General features: G+C 43.7%; 1 protein-coding gene across 1 annotated transcript in view; it reads right to left on the bottom strand.

Annotated features, from left to right (window-relative positions):
• Nucleotides 1-219: 219 nt before the first annotated feature.
• LOC106590627 (U2 snRNP-associated SURP motif-containing protein) overlaps nt 220-17,746 on the bottom strand; it is a 33,179-nt gene continuing 15,652 nt past the window's right edge. Inside the window, 15 exon segments of the mRNA XM_014181756.2 lie at nt 220-3,661; nt 3,878-4,105; nt 4,546-4,691; nt 6,600-6,710; nt 7,030-7,229; nt 9,125-9,211; nt 9,332-9,578; nt 9,807-9,947; nt 10,118-10,205; nt 10,367-10,446; nt 10,809-10,971; nt 11,834-12,000; nt 12,543-12,609; nt 12,720-12,824; nt 17,420-17,463. Coding sequence (XP_014037231.2) covers nt 3,523-3,661; nt 3,878-4,105; nt 4,546-4,691; nt 6,600-6,710; nt 7,030-7,229; nt 9,125-9,211; nt 9,332-9,578; nt 9,807-9,947; nt 10,118-10,205; nt 10,367-10,446; nt 10,809-10,971; nt 11,834-12,000; nt 12,543-12,609; nt 12,720-12,824; nt 17,420-17,463 — 2,013 coding nt within the window. The 3' untranslated portion in view covers nt 220-3,522.

The raw sequence follows: 17,746 nt of genomic DNA, 5'->3' as shown, positions 1-17,746 counted from the left end.
GTGACTTGGAGCAGCCTCTGGGATAAGTAAAATTGCCCTGGGGGGTAAAAACAAAGGATCAAATTCGGGAAAGTCGTATTCCTGGTCGTAATGCTGGTGAGTTACAGCCACAGTTACCTCTGGTACTTAAAAAAAAAATTATATACATTAAATGAAATACCAAAAAAAAATACATTTCATGAAATACCATTTTTTTTTAAAATAAACTGTAGCCATCTATTACCCTTAATAGTTTATTCACCTAAGCATGACCATCTACATAAAAAAATGTTTCTCCAAACATTGCTTTTTTGTGTCAGGAATTAGACATTGTTCTTAAGGGGGGATGAATTACCCCCAAGTACCCCTGTAGACGCCTTTACTAACTGGAAGCAGAGCCGACTGCACTTTAATCGCGAGACAGAGAGGCGCTCTTGTAGTACTCCAAACTCGAGTTTACTTTATGAACCGAAATATTCCGGTAGAAAAACACATTATCACCCATGCTTAATGTGCGCAAATAAAGACACTGTTGCGTAAATTAGTTTTTGGCTCTGTTTGGTTTCTGCATTCAATTGTTTCCCGGAATCTACATTGAGCGCCTAGAGGGGGTAGATGGATGCCAGGGTAATTATTTAGGTGACTTTTCCAAAGTAGCCTATGACTTCTATAACAATAGATAAATCCATCAATGTGTTTTATAGCAGATGCTTTATGGTCTAGTTTACAGTCTATATACATTATCAAGACCTTGCTGGTCAGAAAAGGAATTCTGATAATTCTGTGTGTGTTCTATGTTGTTATTTTGGATTGTTTTTAATAATTTTTAAGCACCTTTGGTGTGAGAAAAGCACTTTACAAATTAAATGAATTATTATTATAGATCATACAATTTCAGCCATGTTATATCGTGAGGATTAACACATCAATACAATGTGTCACAAGGGGTCTTTCTAGACAGTACTTCCATAAACGTCAAGACATCAGAGGCTTGAAAAGGTATCGTTTATCCCTTACTACCGACACTTCCAAACTGAATCAGTCTCTGTCCCCATGTCTTTATCCAAGGGGCCACACACGCGCAGTGTTCCCATGTCTTTAACTGTGAGGCCATCCTCTATAGATCACATCTGTGCTTTAGGTTTTTACTTCCAGAGGAGTGGTCCAAGCCAGCCTTAATGGCCATGCAGTGTCTCAGCAAGACAGACTTTCTCCCAGTATTGTACACATGGATGGGACTCAACACATCCGGCATCATGGAGACAGTTTACCATTGTATCTTTGGCTAAACTCCACTGGGGATCTGTGAGGACAGATGCAGGGCTCTAAACAAGCAAGGACTCTATTCCAGATAGACAGATAAACAGATAGTTTCTCTAATCTGACAGCACATCATTCCTTCAGCACAGGGCTTTCCCATGGAACAGTTACACAGCAAACACCCCAAATCCTATCCTGGCAAAGACAACGGTTCTTTCTCACCGAGGCTCGTAGCACATAGTGAGCGATATGTAAGACACATTACAGTGTTAGGTAGCCCCAGAGAGAGAGAGAGAAAGTAAGAAAGAGAGTGTGTATGTGTGTAAGCACACATTTTTCAGTACATCCATCTGTTCTTTCCCAGAAACACGACCGAGTGGGACTGAGAACTGATGGCAAAACTTCTGTGCTTGAGATGTTGATGTGTAGGCAACTTTTAAAAAGGTCAACAACATTAAAAACAAATGAATAACACAATACAGGATTGTTAGAAGTCTCTAGAATTGTGAACCTTTAAAGCAGCATCATACTGTCACCTAGTGGATATGTAGTTTAATAAAAACAATCTGTGTGGCAGAGCTTTCTGGATATCAACTTCTATACCATCCCTCGTGGATATATCCCTGTTCGCTCAAGTGTAACCAGAGTAGATGTTTATTAAAATGTACTTATGTAGACCATGACAACGGAGTAGCAGAGTTCACCATCTGATGTAGTGTCCACCCGGTCGCGGCCGGCTGAGACAGAGCCTGGACTCGAACCCAGAATCTCTGGTGGCACAGCCTTAGACCACTGAGACAGAGCCTGGAGTCGAACCCAGAATCTCTGGTGGCACAGCCTTAGACCACTGAGACAGAGCCTGGACTCAAACCCAGAATCTCTGGTGGCACAGCTAGCACTGCGATACAGTGCCTTAGACCTATACACCCAGCAAGGAATGAACTCAACCAACTTTGTTTAACCTTGAAAAACATTAGGGCCTCCCGGGTGGCGCAGTGGTCTAAGGCGCAGTGCTAGCTGTGCCACCAGAGATTCTGGGTTCGAGTCCAGGCTCTGTCGCGACCCGGAGGCCCATGTGGCGGCGCACAATTGGCCCAGTGTCGTCCGGGTTAGGGGAGGGTTTGGCCAGCAGAGATTTGTCTCAGTGCGCACTAGCGACTCCTGTGGCGGGCGCAGTGCACGCTGACCAGGTCGCCAGGTGTACGGTGTTTCCTCTGACACATTGGTGCGGCTGGCTTCTGGGTTGGATGGGCATTGTGTCAACAAGCAGTTGGGTTGTGGTTGGGTTGGGTTGTGTTTCGGAGGACGCATGGCCCTCGACCTCGAAAAACATTTAAATCGTTGTTTTTGCTTTTAAAGATATGCGTAGTCTAAGTTACACATCATCTGATATGTTTATTTCTACAAAAGGAAGCAGTTGGGCTTGTATATTTTCAGTGTTGTCAAGTACAGTTCCAAACTTCCTCCCGTTTCCACCTCTGCCATTACAGACTGAGCAAGAATCTTTGTCTGTTTGGGGTGTCCTCAGGCACAGAACAGCCATATGTTTAATACCAGCGCTGAACAGGTACATTAGGATTCCTGTCTGTCAGAAAAGACTGACTGATCTATTACCTGTTGAACTTCTAACAGTTCTATCTTCTAACTGACCTCAAATTCATTCTGGTGTCGTCTGTAGAGAAATACTGCTTATTTGGTTTGTGTCAAAATAGAGGAAACGGACTGAACCAGCAGGGGGGAGAAGACTTCTAGGACTTGTCTGAAACGATTTGCGTTCCAAAAAGTTAAAGGACAAATTTATTTTTTATTATGAATCCTTTTTATTAATTTATGAAAAAAAGAAAAGGATATCATGGGAAAAAAAAGACTACATCACACACTGGGGGTGTGGTCTACTACAAGGATTAGCCCTATTGGGCGGTGGAAGAGTGGGCAGGACACATATCCAGATCATAATTTCTTATTATTCGGGTTAGATCCATTCTGGCAAAATGTGTTTAGTCCCAACATGGCAACCCTGCTGGATCCATTTAGTCCCAACATGGCAACACGGCTAGATCAAGAGACACCACACCTGGCAACCAGGCTGGATACATCGAGACCCAACATGGCATACCCATTACTCCTTCCTCTTCATCATCCTCTTCTTCACAGGAACATTCAGGCAGGGAATGGAGCAGCCACTCCAGTTTATTATATTATTTATCCATCACTGGAGAGGGGGTGTGTATGGTGGAGGTTGGGGGGGGGTGTATAGAGGAGAGTGAACAGGGATATGATTTGTCAGTGTTTGCTCTTCTTTGATTTCTTGTGGGACCGATGCGGAGACCGTGATTTTGACCGTGACTTCTTAGCGGATTTCTTGGGTGTTCTGGAGCGTGATCTCCTGGAACGTTTGGGCGTGCGGGGTAAAGAGGGAGACCTGGGGAGAAAGCGCACACACAGGAGAGTTAAGGAGAACTGGAGACCCAAGCTGTAATGGCCTTTAAGGACGTTTCTGAAAGTTATCCCACCACAAAGATAGAAGGATCAGATATTTTATGGACAAACAGCTGTTCTTCCTCTCAAAAGGTAAAAGGAAAAGTATAACAACATAGTTGTAGAAGAATGTTTTCAAGACATCTAAACGTTTCCTGACCTTTTGGACAACTTCTTGCTGCTGGTGACGCGAGGGGAGTCTTTGTGGGAGGAGCGGGATCGTGACGACACTACGTCCTTGGAGTAGGAGCGGTCCGAGCGTTCGGAACGTTCTGACCTCTCCGAGCGGGGAGAAGGGGAGCGAGCCCGTCTGCTGCTGCTCCTCGGGGGGCTGCCGGGCGAGCCGCTGTGACGCCGTTTCTTAGCAACCACAGGAGACAGACCACGCCTGGCAGAGATGATGAAATTAGCAGAATAATAGTTTTTTTTTGTCATACAACGACTGGCTATCGGTTTTTAATTTGAATCCTAGTGAGATATGAATCTCTGTCAAGGAAGCCCTGAACTGCCCCTCTTTTCAAGGGTGCATATGAATGGTATTTAACCCTAATAGGAAGTGCTTTCCTAGGATCTGATAGGAACCCATCACATAGCTCTATCACTAAGTTTTCTCTTGCTGTCCAACCATTATTTATGTCAATCTTCATTTTAGATTTGCATAGAAAAGTTTTGTTTCATCTTTCTCACCTTGTATTATTTTATTTCTTAAGCACTTTGAAAGGCATTTGTTGGAAGAAATGTGGTCTATAAATAAATCTTGATTGATTGATAGAGCCACTAATGTCATTAAGTCTAATGAATGCATCAGGAAAACTATGAGGGACTAACCTGTCTCTCCTGGTCGGAGTAGACTCCTCCTTCTCCTTCTTGGCGTCTTTTAAACGAGCTTCGCTTTTCTCCCTCTCTTTCTCCCTCTCTTTCTCCCTCTCTTTCTCCCTCTCTTTCTCTCGTTCCAGTTTCTCCTTTTCTTTTTCCTGAAAAATAGGCGTTAAGTTATATTACTGAATGGAAAGCAACATTATCCATCATTTCCTTTATTCAGCTATGATAGTACACCCAGTAACAATTGGAACTGTTCTCCAGGGAGTCCTGGGCTGTTAAATACGTCAATATCTGAAGTATCCTCTTGGATATGTCCTTCAGATTTAAACTTCAGGTAATATTGAGGTAAATAGCAATGACTGTAATTCATGTAATAAAGGGTCCCATAACATTGGCAAACAATAGTTCAGCTCCTACAGTGCATTCGTGAAGTATTCAGACCATTTCTCTTTTTCCAATTTTTGTTACGTTACAGTCATTCTAAAATGGATTAAATAAATAAAAAATCCTCAACAATCTACACACAATATCCCATTATGACAAAGTGCAAACAGGTTTTTAGAAATTTGTGCAAATATGAAAAATAAAAACCAGAAATACCTTATTTACATAAGTATTCAGACCCTTTGTATGGGATTAGAAATTGAGCTCAGGTGCATTCTGTTTCCATTGATCATCCTTGAGCTGTTTCTACAACTTGATTGGAGTCCACCTGTGGTAAATTCAATTGATTGGACATGATTTGGAAAGGCACACACCTGTCTATATAAGGTCCCACAGTTGACAGTGCATGTCAGAGAAAAAAAAACTAGCCATGAGGTTGATGGAATTGTCCGTCGCGCTCCGAGACAGGATTGTGTCTAGGCACAGATCTGGGGAAAGGCACCAAAACATTTCTGCAGCATTGAAGGTCACCAAGAAAACAGGGCCTCCATCATTCTTAAATGGAAGAAGTTTGGAACCACCAAGACTCTTCCTAGAGCTGGCTGCCCAGCCAAACTGAGCAATCGGGGGAGAAGGGCCTTTGTCAGGGAGGTGACCGAGAACCCGATGGTCACTCTGACAGAGCTCCAGAGTTCTTCTGTGGAGATGTGAGAACCTTCCAGAAGGACAACCATCTCTGCAGCACTCCACCAATCAGGCCTTTATGCTAGAGTGGCCAGACGGAAGCCATTCCTCAGTAAAAGGCACATGACAGCCCACTTGGAGTTTGCCAAAAGGCACCTTAAGACTCTCAGACCATGAGAAACAAGCTTCTCTGGTCTGATGAAACCAAGATTGAACTCTTGGCCTGAATGCCAAGCATCACGTCTGGAGGAAACCAGGCACCATCCCTACGGTGAAGCATGGTGGTGGCAGCATTATGCTGTGGGGATGTTTTTCAGCGGCAGGGACTAGGAGGCTAGTCAGGATGGAGGGAAAGATGAGCGGACAGAGAGATCCTTGATGAAAACCTGCTCCAGAGTGCTTAGGACCTCAGACTGGGGCAAAGGTTCACTTTCCAACAGGAAACGACCCTAAGCACACAGCCAAGAGAACGCAGGAGTGGCTTCAGGACAAGTCTCTGAATTTCACTGAGTGGACCCAGCCAGAGCCAAGACTTGAACCCAATCGAACATCTCTGGAGAGACCTGGAAATAGCTGTGCAGCAACGCTCCCCATCCAACCTGACAGAGCTTGAGTGGATCTGCAGAGAAGAATGGGAGAAACTCCCCAAATACAGGTGTGCCAAGCTTGTAGCATCATACCCAAGAAGAATCGAGGCTGTAATCGCTGCCAAAGGTGCTTCAACAAAGTACTGAGTAAAGGGTCTGAATACTTATGTAAATGTGTGTTTTTTAATTTTTTTAATAAAATGTAGGAAAAAAAATACAAACCTGTTTTTGCTTAGTTGTTATGGGGTATTGTGTGAAGATTTATGAGGAAAAAACCAACGTAATCAATTTTAGAATAAGGCTGTAACGTAGCAAAATGTGGAAAAAGTCAAGGGGTCTGAATACTTTCCAGAATGTACTGCATGTTCCTTCAGGAACCAAGAGGATTTGGTTAATTAGTAATACCTTGTGTAACAGTTTGTCTCTGTAGTGTTCCACCTGTTCTTGGAGACTCTGGCCAGACTTCTTGGGCCTTTTCCCAGACTCCAGCTCGTCCTGGAACTTCATCACTTTGACCTGAAGAAAACATTATTTTAACATTTAGAAAAATACGACAGCGTTAACTTACATGGTGTGGCCGTTGAACAAGTGGAGGAAACCAAACGTCTTGGTATCCTTATTATTTTACTATTAAATTAACAACTCCGAGCCTCATGTGAGTTGTACTTGTTTGTCTGTTAATTTCCTGCTATCTGATAATAATATTATATGCCATTTAGCAGACAGTCAAGCGTCAATTTTATTTGTTTTTTGTATATATGGGTGGTCCCAGGAATCGAACACACTATCCTAGTGCTCTAACAACTGAGCTCCAGTCAAATGCTGCCATGTTTACCTCTATCTCCCGTAGCTTGGTGCGTCTGTCCTCATTCATCTCAGAGTGCTTGGTCTTGGAGTCCAAGTCGTCTCTGATGGGGTTGGAGTAACTGGGAGGCTCCTCTGAACGAGAACTCTTGGTGTCATCATCACTGTCGTCCTCGTCCTTCTTCTCCTCCTCTGGCTGCTCAAAGATCTCCCACTTTGAGGTGGTCACGGCTGAGGAGGAGACAGATACACAATTAAGACAAAATCATAGCTTGATAGAAATTGCCACAAAAAAACAGGTTCAGGATCATTTCAAGTGGAATCCTAGCTTGGTAGAAAGTAGCCTACTCAAATGGAATCCTAGCTTGGTAGAAAGTAGCCTACTCAAATGGAATCCTAGCTTGGTAGAAAGTAGCCTACTCAAGTGGAATCCTAGCTTGGTAGAAAGTAGCCTACTCAAATGGAATCCTAGCTTGGTAGAAAGTAGCCTACTCAAATGGAATCCTAGCTTGGTAGAAAGTAGCCTACTCAAATGGAATCCTAGCTTGGTAGAAAGTAGCCTACTCAAGTGGAATCCTAGCTTGGTAGAAAGTAGCCTACTCAAGTGGAATCCTAGCTTGGTAGAAAGTAGCCTACTCAAGTGGAATCCTAGCTTGGTAGAAAGTAGCCTACTCAAATGGAATCCTAGCTTGGTAGAAAGTAGCCTACTCAAGTGGAATCCTAGCTTGGTAGAAAGTAGCCTACTCAAATGGAATCCTAGCTTGGTAGAAAGTAGCCTACTCAAGTGGAATCCTAGCTTGGTAGAAAGTAGCCTACTCAAGTGGAATCCTAGCTTGGTAGAAAGTAGCCTACTCAAGTGGAATCCTAGCTTGGTAGAAAGTAGCCTACTCAAGTGGAATCCTAGCTTGGTAGAAAGTAGCCTACTCAAGTGGAATCCTAGCTTGGTAGAAAGTAGCCTACTCAAGTGGAATCCTAGCTTGGTAGAAAGTAGCCTACTCAAGTGGAATCCTAGCTTGGTAGAAAGTAGCCTACTCAAGTGGAATCCTAGCTTGGTAGAAAGTAGCCTACTCAAGTGGAATCCTAGCTTGGTAGAAAGTAGCCTAATCAAATGGAATCCTAGCTTGGTAGAAAGTAGCCTACTCAAGTGGAATCCTAGCTTGGTAGAAAGTAGCCTACTCAAGTGGAATCCTAGCTTGGTAGAAAGTAGCCTAATCAAATGGAATCCTAGCTTGGTAGAAAGTAGCCTACTCAAATGGAATCCTAGCTTGGTAGAAAGTAGCCTACTCAAGTGGAATCCTAGCTTGGTAGAAAGTAGCCTACTCAAGTGGAATCCTAGCTTGGTAGAAAGTAGCCTACTCAAATGGAATCCTAGCTTGGTAGAAAGTAGCCTACTCAAATGGAATCCTAGCTTGGTAGAAAGTAGCCTACTCAAGTGGAATCCTAGCTTGGTAGAAAGTAGCCTAATCAAATGGAATCCTAGCTTGGTAGAAAGTAGCCTACTCAAGTGGAATCCTAGCTTGGTAGAAAGTAGCCTACTCAAGTGGAATCCTAGCTTGGTAGAAAGTAGCCTACTCAAGTGGAATCCTAGCTTGGTAGAAAGTAGCCTACTCAAATGGAATCCTAGCTTGGTAGAAAGTAGCCTACTCAAGTGGAATCCTAGCTTGGTAGAAAGTAGCCTACTCAAGTGGAATCCTAGCTTGGTAGAAAGTAGCCTACTCAAGTGGAATCCTAGCTTGGTAGAAAGTAGCCTAATCAAATGGAATCCTAGCTTGGTAGAAAGTAGCCTACTCAAGTGGAATCCTAGCTTGGTAGAAAGTAGCCTACTCAAGTGGAATCCTAGCTTGGTACAAAGTAGCCTAATCAAGTGGAATCCTAGCTTGGTAGAAAGTAGCCTACTCAAATGGAATCCTAGCTTGGTAGAAAGTAGCCTACTCAAGTGGAATCCTAGCTTGGTAGAAAGTAGCCTACTCAAGTGGAATCCTAGCTTGGTAGAAAGTAGCCTAATCAAGTGGAATCCTAGCTTGGTAGAAAGTAGCCTACTCAAATGGAATCCTAGCTTGGTAGAAAGTAGCCTACTCAAGTGGAATCCTAGCTTGGTAGAAAGTAGCCTGTAGTCGTGGTCTCACCCTGTGCCTCCAGCTCAGACTCGTCCACTGCTTCCCATTTTGAAGGTGCTACTTTAAAGGATGCAGCTTTGGCCGCAGCACGATCCACTAAAAGACAAGAAGGAGGTTGATTAGAAAACTGTCCTGTTGACGTTCGTAAATATGAAGTATCCCTTTAATAATCAACGTGTCCGTATGTGGATGTGTAAAGGTCAAATGGTCACTCACAGGGCAGTCCGTCTATGTCCTCCTCCGGGGCTTTGATGGGCACTCCATCCAGATCATCCAGCCCCAGGGAAGCTCCGTCTAGAGGGGCGCCGGCCACCACGGCACCCCCGTCCAGTCCTATAGGAACCCCATCCACGTCCTCCAGTGGGGCCCCATCCATGTCCTCCCCAATGGGGGCCCCGTCGATGTCCTCCACTGGCTCAGGCTGGGCCAACAGACTAGGGGCTAGGTGTTCAAACGGTGGTTTCTGTAGTGAGGAGAAGTGGAGTGGTTTAGGAATACATTCAAAACAAAAAGAAGCTTCCAGAAGTTATTAGGGCTGGGTGGACGAGATCACACATCATCAAATCGTAAGATTTCCAAAAGTCACACAATATTGTCAAACCATGACAACATTTTCAAATCGTAGCTAATAATATGGTTAGCAAGCATTCATTAGCATAACCATGAGAAAGAGGACAAGAGGCTAGCTGACCTCTACTGTGATGGGAGTGGAAGACGCCTCCTCAGTTGACAGGTTGACTAGACCCAGGAAGACGTTCTGTAGCTTGATGAGGAAGGGATCTGGGTACACGGCCCAGTCCTCCCACGCACGGAAACATGACATCACTCGTTGCTGTTGGCCAAGAGAAAATACTACTTTAGAAAGTTGAAACGGTAAAACCCTGTCCAGAAGCAAACCCTAGCCCCTAAAACCCAGGTCCTACACCCTAGCCTAGGCCCTGTGTAGTTCTGAAAGATAGGTGAGGATTAAACTGATTGGAAAATTTATACAATTGAATATACCTTGAAGTTCTCTGATTGAAGGTGACCCTGTATGGTCTTGTATGTTGCATTGAGGTCTGAGAAGACCTGGCAGAGCTTAGCCTCAAAGCTGTGTGAGGGACAAGTTCAACATATTAACTTGTGTAGGAAAACATCTTCAATGCCAATATATACACTACAAAATTATACAAACCAAAAGCAAGCAAGGTCCTTGACACCCACAGTCACAACCAAACATCACAACCACTGAACCCAAACTCTTCGACTTACTATTTTCTGTAGTAGGACGCGTTGGCTACTTTAGCAGATGAGTTGTACAGCACATCAGACACAAGATATAACCGTGCAATCTGAAAAACAAGGAAGGAATTATTTTAAAAAAAACATTCAGACAAACTGGCCAGTCCTCCCTGATAGAATGGAATAACTACGATAAAAAGTATTCATTTTACACAAGCCACTCAAAGCTCTTTCAAAAAAACAAACACAAGGCAAAAATGAAGAAAAACAAAGCAACAAACATGGGTGAACGCGAAACAAAGTTGTGCCTACGACTCGATAAAGTATCTTTATTTGCCCATTTACATGGAAATTCATTTTGTTGAGGTAAGCATGCAAAACAATAGTATATACATGCAATAGAAAAAGGAAGAAAGATGCCTATCTAACATAGTATGTCACCTAACAGACACTTGGTTTTCATCCTGTTTACCTTCTTGGGAAGTGGTGTCTTGAGGATGGAGAGAGACTCTGTGACACACTCCACGATCTCCTCTGCAGCCTCGGCATGACTCAGACAGAACAACATGGCCTCTGCTATGTCACCCTTCCTAGGAGTCAGACCTCTCAACAGCTCTTCTAGTTGATCACGTTCTCTGGAGGGGGGGGAGATAAGTAATTTAACATCATTTTTTATGTTTAAAGTTAGTAGCCTTGTCTGACCCCGAATGGCACATAGAGGAGTCTATCTCCTGTTTGTGTAGTGTGAGGCAGCGTGATGTACCAGTACACCCCCTGGACAGGACACTAGTCTATCTCCTGTTTGTGTAGTGTGAGGCAGCGTGATGTACCAGTACACCCCCTGGACAGGACACTAGACTATCTCCTGTTTCTGTAGCATGACGCAGCGTGATGTACCAGTACATCCCCTGGACAGGACACTAGTCTATCTCCTGTTTCTGTAGCATGACGCAGCGTGATGTACCAGTACACCCCCTGGACAGGACACTAGTCTATCTCCTGTTTGTGTAGTGTGAGGCAGCGTGATGTACCAGTACATCCCCTGGACAGGACACTAGTCTATCTCAGGGTCTTTAGTGTTAAGGTGAGAGTAACTTCGTCCACGTGTTATTGTGCACATATAAGCCTGGTACATCAAGAAATTCAAAGTTGGCCTTAGTGACCATAGAACTCTATGAGACTGACCTACTGAGTAAAGCATTTGTCATAATTCAATTTTTGCGAATCACATGACTGCAAAGCATGGCTCTACGCTTGTGGTGTGCTTGCCTAAAGGGAAGGGGGAAGGTGTTGTGGGAGATGATTGGTTGGTAGAATAAGCTGATTAAACCAATGCCTATGTGCCGGGAGTTTCTCCAGGTCTTTCTCTGTTGGCTAACGAAGGCCAAGGTCGACTCGTTGCTTGACCAGATTCTTGTGAAGTGTCTGGGAACGAGATCAGGGTGACAGTAAACATTAGAGAATACCAATATGTTCATGACATTACAAACAACGTACACGTCTTTTAAACATCCTTTCTTCCCAGGTTCCTCCTCTTCGTCCTCTGGCTCCTCCCCCTCTTCAAAGTTGCCGTGTAAGTAGGGGTTAAGGGGAGGAGGGCGCCACAACGAGCCGTTCTTGAACATGCGGAATTCGTCCGTCCGCCATTTTGTTGGCGCTTCTCCCTGTGGGGGGTTAGGACATCATTCACATTAGATTAGACAACGAGGACATTGTTCAGGGTATCAAACAGTAGCGAGTTGAACAATGCCTCTTCTTCCTCCTTTTCAATGTGACAATATTAAGAGAACAGACATGTTTGACCTATACTGCTTTCCACCGAACCAGTGATGAGAGGACAGACATGTTTGACCTATACTGCTTTCCACCGAACCAGTCATGAGAGAACAGACATGTTTGACCTATACTGCTTTCCACCGAACCAGTCATGAGAGAACAGACATGTTTGACCTATACTGCTTTCCACCGAACCAGTCATGAGAGAACAGACATGTTTGACCTAACCAATCATAAGAAGACAGACATGTTTGACCTAACCAATCATAAGAATACAGACATGTTTGACCTAACCATTCATGAGAGGACAGACATGTTTGACCTAACCAATCATAAGACAGACAGACATCAGAGGTGCTAAAGAAGAAGGTAAAAAGGGGAGGATGTGATGCAGAAGAAGATGCCACATGATTGGCTGGTCCATACTGACCTGTAGTATGGAGTAGAGTTTCCAGCGGTAGTAGACATGTGCTGGGCTCTGGTTCTCAAACAGAAACCTGGCCAACAGAGGCAACACAATGACTAACAGTCAGCTTGTTGATGAACAAAATACACTATGGTACATGACATAACCAAAACGGCCATCATAGGAGACACACAAACATACCGGTACATGGGATTGCTAAGCTCTCGATTCATGATCATGGCTTCGAACATGGGGCCCTCACGCACCACAAACTCGATCATTCGGTGGATGAGAGAGAGCAAATTCCTAGAAGAAAAACACAGTTAAAACAAACGGATTCAGAGCAGTCGACCCTTCTTCTCCTGAAGCCCAGTCTGTCTGTCTGCTAGTGAGACCTAGAACAGCCTCTGGGCTACACACTATCACAACACATCCAGATGTACTAGATCAGGGTTTCCCAAACTCGGTCCTGGAGACCCCAAGGGGGTTTTGGTTTTTGCTCCAGCTGATTCAAATAATTAAAGCTTGAGTTCATTACTTGAATCAGCTGTGTAGTGCTAGGACAAAAACCAAAACGTGCAAACCTTGGGGGTCGGCAGGACTGAGTTTGGGAAACGCTGTACTAGACAATTAAACTTGAACTATTTCTTACATTGTATTGTTTGACTACATTAACTAATCTAATGTGTAAGAAACATCTTCCTAAATGTTTGACCTTAGCATTTCTGATATTATAAAAATACCTTAAAATCAATTTTAAGAACCATTAAGGGTCTAAAACATAAGCATGCATGGGTCTTTATGAATCAACATAACAGGCAATGCTAACTACCATCTCCCCACAGTAAAGACTAGAAGGAAGGGAGGACAGTGAAGCTGGATAATAATACAAGTGTGATAGAGAGGTTTGAGTGACTCTTTATTGAGTGACGTATCAGCCAATACAGTGCCTGTCAAATCCACCCTGAACTCCTAACTGACTGGCTGGCTGGCTGGCTGACTGGAAGAACCAAAGCAGTACAGGATTGTTGGCCTAAATAGGCTACGTAACAAAAAGACCCTCTATTGGTCATATGAATCACTAGTTAATGATGTATGAATAAATACCAACGTGTAAATGGGTGAGAATTAGGCCTCAGAGTGATCTAATATTGCTGCATGTTGGACAAATTAGTGGCCAACAAAAAACAACACAGGATGTCTTTCATTTATTTGTAGACAACACAAATCACATTGACGAGATAGTATTGGAGCTGATCCTACCAATGCATGGTGGGTAAAATTCTGTATACTTTCCCAATCCATCCCATGATGCTTTCAGGTCCCTCGCTGCCGCAGACAGTTCAACTTGTTCTGCTCACCAAGGCCAATGTCAAAGGTCACTGAGACTAATGGGAGGTTTGGATTGGATGTCTGAGCTGGGGTCAGGTGTTGCTGAGCCCGTGATTGGATGACAGAGGCCAAGGGGGCGTGTCGGTGGGAGTGAGCAATAGTCAGAGGGCAGGACCGGTCACTCTAAAGAACACAACTACCAGAATGGTATGGTATGTACGTCATGTGAGAGTGTAATATGTAGCTAGCGTCATAACACAGATATTATTAGCCTATGCATGCGAGTGGTGATATGGTGTAGTGAAAATGCTTTTGATGTCCTCTATACCATCAAACAAGTAATGGCATGGTGGTTCACAGACTGTATTGATGTTTGCAGGGAGAGTTGGATAAATGTGTTAAGAGAAGAGCATATGGACACTGTGGTGGCAGGAAGCCAATGGTGTGCTGTAGGAATGAGCATCTTGCAGTCTGCTAGCATTAAACCTGATGGGACTATAAGGCTACGTCTGCTAGCATTAAACCTGATGGGACTATAAGGCTACGTCTGCTAGCATTAAACCTGATGAGGCTGTTTGGCTACATGTGCTAGCATTAAACCTGATGGGGCTGTTTGGCTACATGTGCTAGCATTAAACCTGATGAGGCTATTCGGATACGTCTGCTAGCATTAAACCTGATGAGGCTATAAGGCTACGTCTGCTAGCATTAAACCTGATGGGACAATAAGGCTACGTCTGCTAGCATTAAACCTGATGGGACTATAAGGCTACGTCTGCTAGCATTAAACCTGATGGGACTATAAGGCTACGTCTGCTAGCATTAAACATGATGGGACTATAAGGCTACGTCTGCTAGCATTAAACCTGATGGGACTATAAGGCTACGTCTGCTAGCATTAAACCTGATGGGACTATAAGGCTACGTCTGCTAGCATTAAACCTGATGGGACTATAAGGCTACGTCTGCTAGCATTAAACCTGATGGGACTATAAGGCTACGTCTGCTAGCATTAAACCTGATGGGACTATAAGGCTACGTCTGCTAGCATTAAACCTGATGAGGCTGTTTGGCTACATGTGCTAGCATTAAACCTGATGAGGCTGTTTGGCTACATGTGCTAGCATTAAACCTGATGGGACTATAAGGCTACGTCTGCTAGCATTAAACCTGATGGGACTATAAGGCTACGTCTGCTAGCATTAAACCTGATGGGACTATAAGGATACGTCTGCTAGCATTAAACCTGATGGGACTATAAGGCTACGTCTGCTAGCATTAAACCTGATGGGACTATAAGGCTACGTCTGCTAGCATTAAACCTGATGGGACTATAAGGCTACGTCTGCTAGCATTAAACCTGATGGGACTATAAGGCTACGTCTGCTAGCATTAAACCTGATGGGACAATAAGGCTACGTCTGCTAGCATTAAACCTGATGGGACTATAAGGCTACGTCTGCTAGCATTAAACCTGATGGGACTATAAGGCTACGTCTGCTAGCATTAAACCTGATGGGACTATAAGGCTACGTCTGCTAGCATTAAACCTGATGGGACTATAAGGCTACGTCTGCTAGCATTAAACCTGATGGGACAATAAGGCTACGTCTGCTAGCATTAAACCTGATGGGACTATAAGGCTACGTCTGCTAGCATTAAACCTGATGGGACTATAAGGCTACGTCTGCTAGCATTAAACCTGATGGGACTATAAGACTACGTCTGCTAGCATTAAACCTGATGGGACTATAAGGCTACGTCTGCTAGCATTAAACCTGATGGGACTATAAGGCTACGTCTGCTAGCATTAAACCTGATGAGACTATAAGGCTACGTCTGCTAGCATTAAACCTGATGGGACTATAAGGCTACGTCTGCTAGCATTAAACCTGATGAGGCTATTCGGATACGTCTGCTAGCATTAAACCTGATGGGACTATAAGGCTACGTCTGCTAGCATTAAACCTGATGGGACTATAAGGCTACGTCTGCTAGCATTAAACCTGATGGGACTATAAGGCTACGTCTGCTAGCATTAAACCTGATGGGACTATAAGGCTACGTCTGCTAGCATTAAACCTGATGGGACTATAAGGCTACGTCTGCTAGCATTAAACCTGATGGGACTATAAGGCTACGTCTGCTAGCATTAAACCTGATGGGACTATAAGGCTACGTCTGCTAGCATTAAACCTGATGGGACTATAAGGCTACGTCTGCTAGCATTAAACCTGATGGGACTATAAGGCTACGTCTGCTAGCATTAAACCTGATGGGACTATAAGGCTACGTCTGCTAGCATTAAACCTGATGGGACTATAAGGCTACGTCTGCTAGCATTAAACCTGATGGGACTATAAGACTACGTCTGCTAGCATTAAACCTGATGGGACTATAAGGCTACGTCTGCTACCATTAAACCTGATGGGACAATAAGGCTACGTCTGCTAGCATTAAACCTGATGGGACTATAAGGCTACGTCTGCTAGCATTAAACCTGATGGGACTATAAGGCTACGTCTGCTAGCATTAAACCTGATGGGACAATAAGGCTACGTCTGCTAGCATTAAACCTGATGGGACTATAAGGCTACGTCTGCTAGCATTAAACCTGATGGGACTATAAGGCTACGTCTGCTAGCATTAAACCTGATGGACAATAAGGCTATGTCTGCTAGCATTAAACCTGATGGGGTCATAAGCCTACTTGTGCTAGCATTAAACCTGATGGGACTATAAGGCTACGTCTGCTAGCATTAAACCTGATGGGACTATAAGGCTACGTCTGCTAGCATTAAACCTGATGGGACTATAAGGCTACGTCTGCTAGCATTAAACCTGATGGGACTATAAGGCTACGTCTGCTAGCATTAAACCTGATGGGACTATAAGACTACGTCTGCTAGCATTAAACCTGATGGGACTATAAGACTACGTCTGCTAGCATTAAACCTGATGGGACAATAAGGCTACGTCTGCTACCATTAAACCTGATGGGACAATAAGGCTACGTCTGCTAGCATTAAACCTGATGGGACAATAAGGCTACGTCTGCTAGCATTAAACCTGATGGGACAATAAGGCTACGTCTGCTAGCATTAAACCTGATGGGACTATAAGGCTACGTCTGCTAGCATTAAACCTGATGGGACTATAAGGCTACGTCTGCTAGCATTAAACCTGATGAGGCTGTTTGGCTACGTCTGCTAGCATTAAACCTGATGGACTATAAGGCTACGTCTGCTAGCATTAAACCTGATGGGACTATAAGGCTACGTCTGCTAGCATTAAACCTGATGGGACTATAAGGCTACGTCTGCTAGCATTAAACCTGATGGGACTATAAGGCTACGTCTGCTAGCATTAAACCTGATGGGACTATAAGACTACGTCTGCTAGCATTAAACCTGATGGGGTCATAAGCCTACTTGTGCTTGCCTCAACCATTGCTCACCCATACTGAACGACCCCCGTAGCATGCAGAGATCAAACTTTAAAATGTGGGTTTATTCATTATGGGTTGTTTTTATACGTTTTACACCAATTAAAAAAATAAAAACATGTACCTTTCTGTTGGGATAACCACTTTGACTATGGCTTGGGACAGAGTCTGTATATGAAGTCACATCAGATAATAAACATAGAATATGTGAGTATTATTAAAAGGCAACAGGTGAAAAATATAAATATAAAATGCATTATAAACTGCATCATATGAAAAACAACTTTCCTTTACTGCTGTCAATTTTACTAAAGGTCAAATGTATACAGTTCTTAAATTCCCACACAACTTACCACAGCTTTTTTATTTAGACTAAACACACACACACCTCTCTATACAGCCATTGTTCCTGTACTGTCATCTTAAATGACTTTCCTTCTAGCCCAGCTAG

This window comes from Salmo salar, chromosome ssa29 (assembly GCF_905237065.1).
Source record: "Salmo salar chromosome ssa29, Ssal_v3.1, whole genome shotgun sequence".
NCBI classification, from domain to species: domain Eukaryota; kingdom Metazoa; phylum Chordata; class Actinopteri; order Salmoniformes; family Salmonidae; genus Salmo; species Salmo salar.
This window is presented reverse-complemented; position numbering and strand designations above follow the sequence as displayed.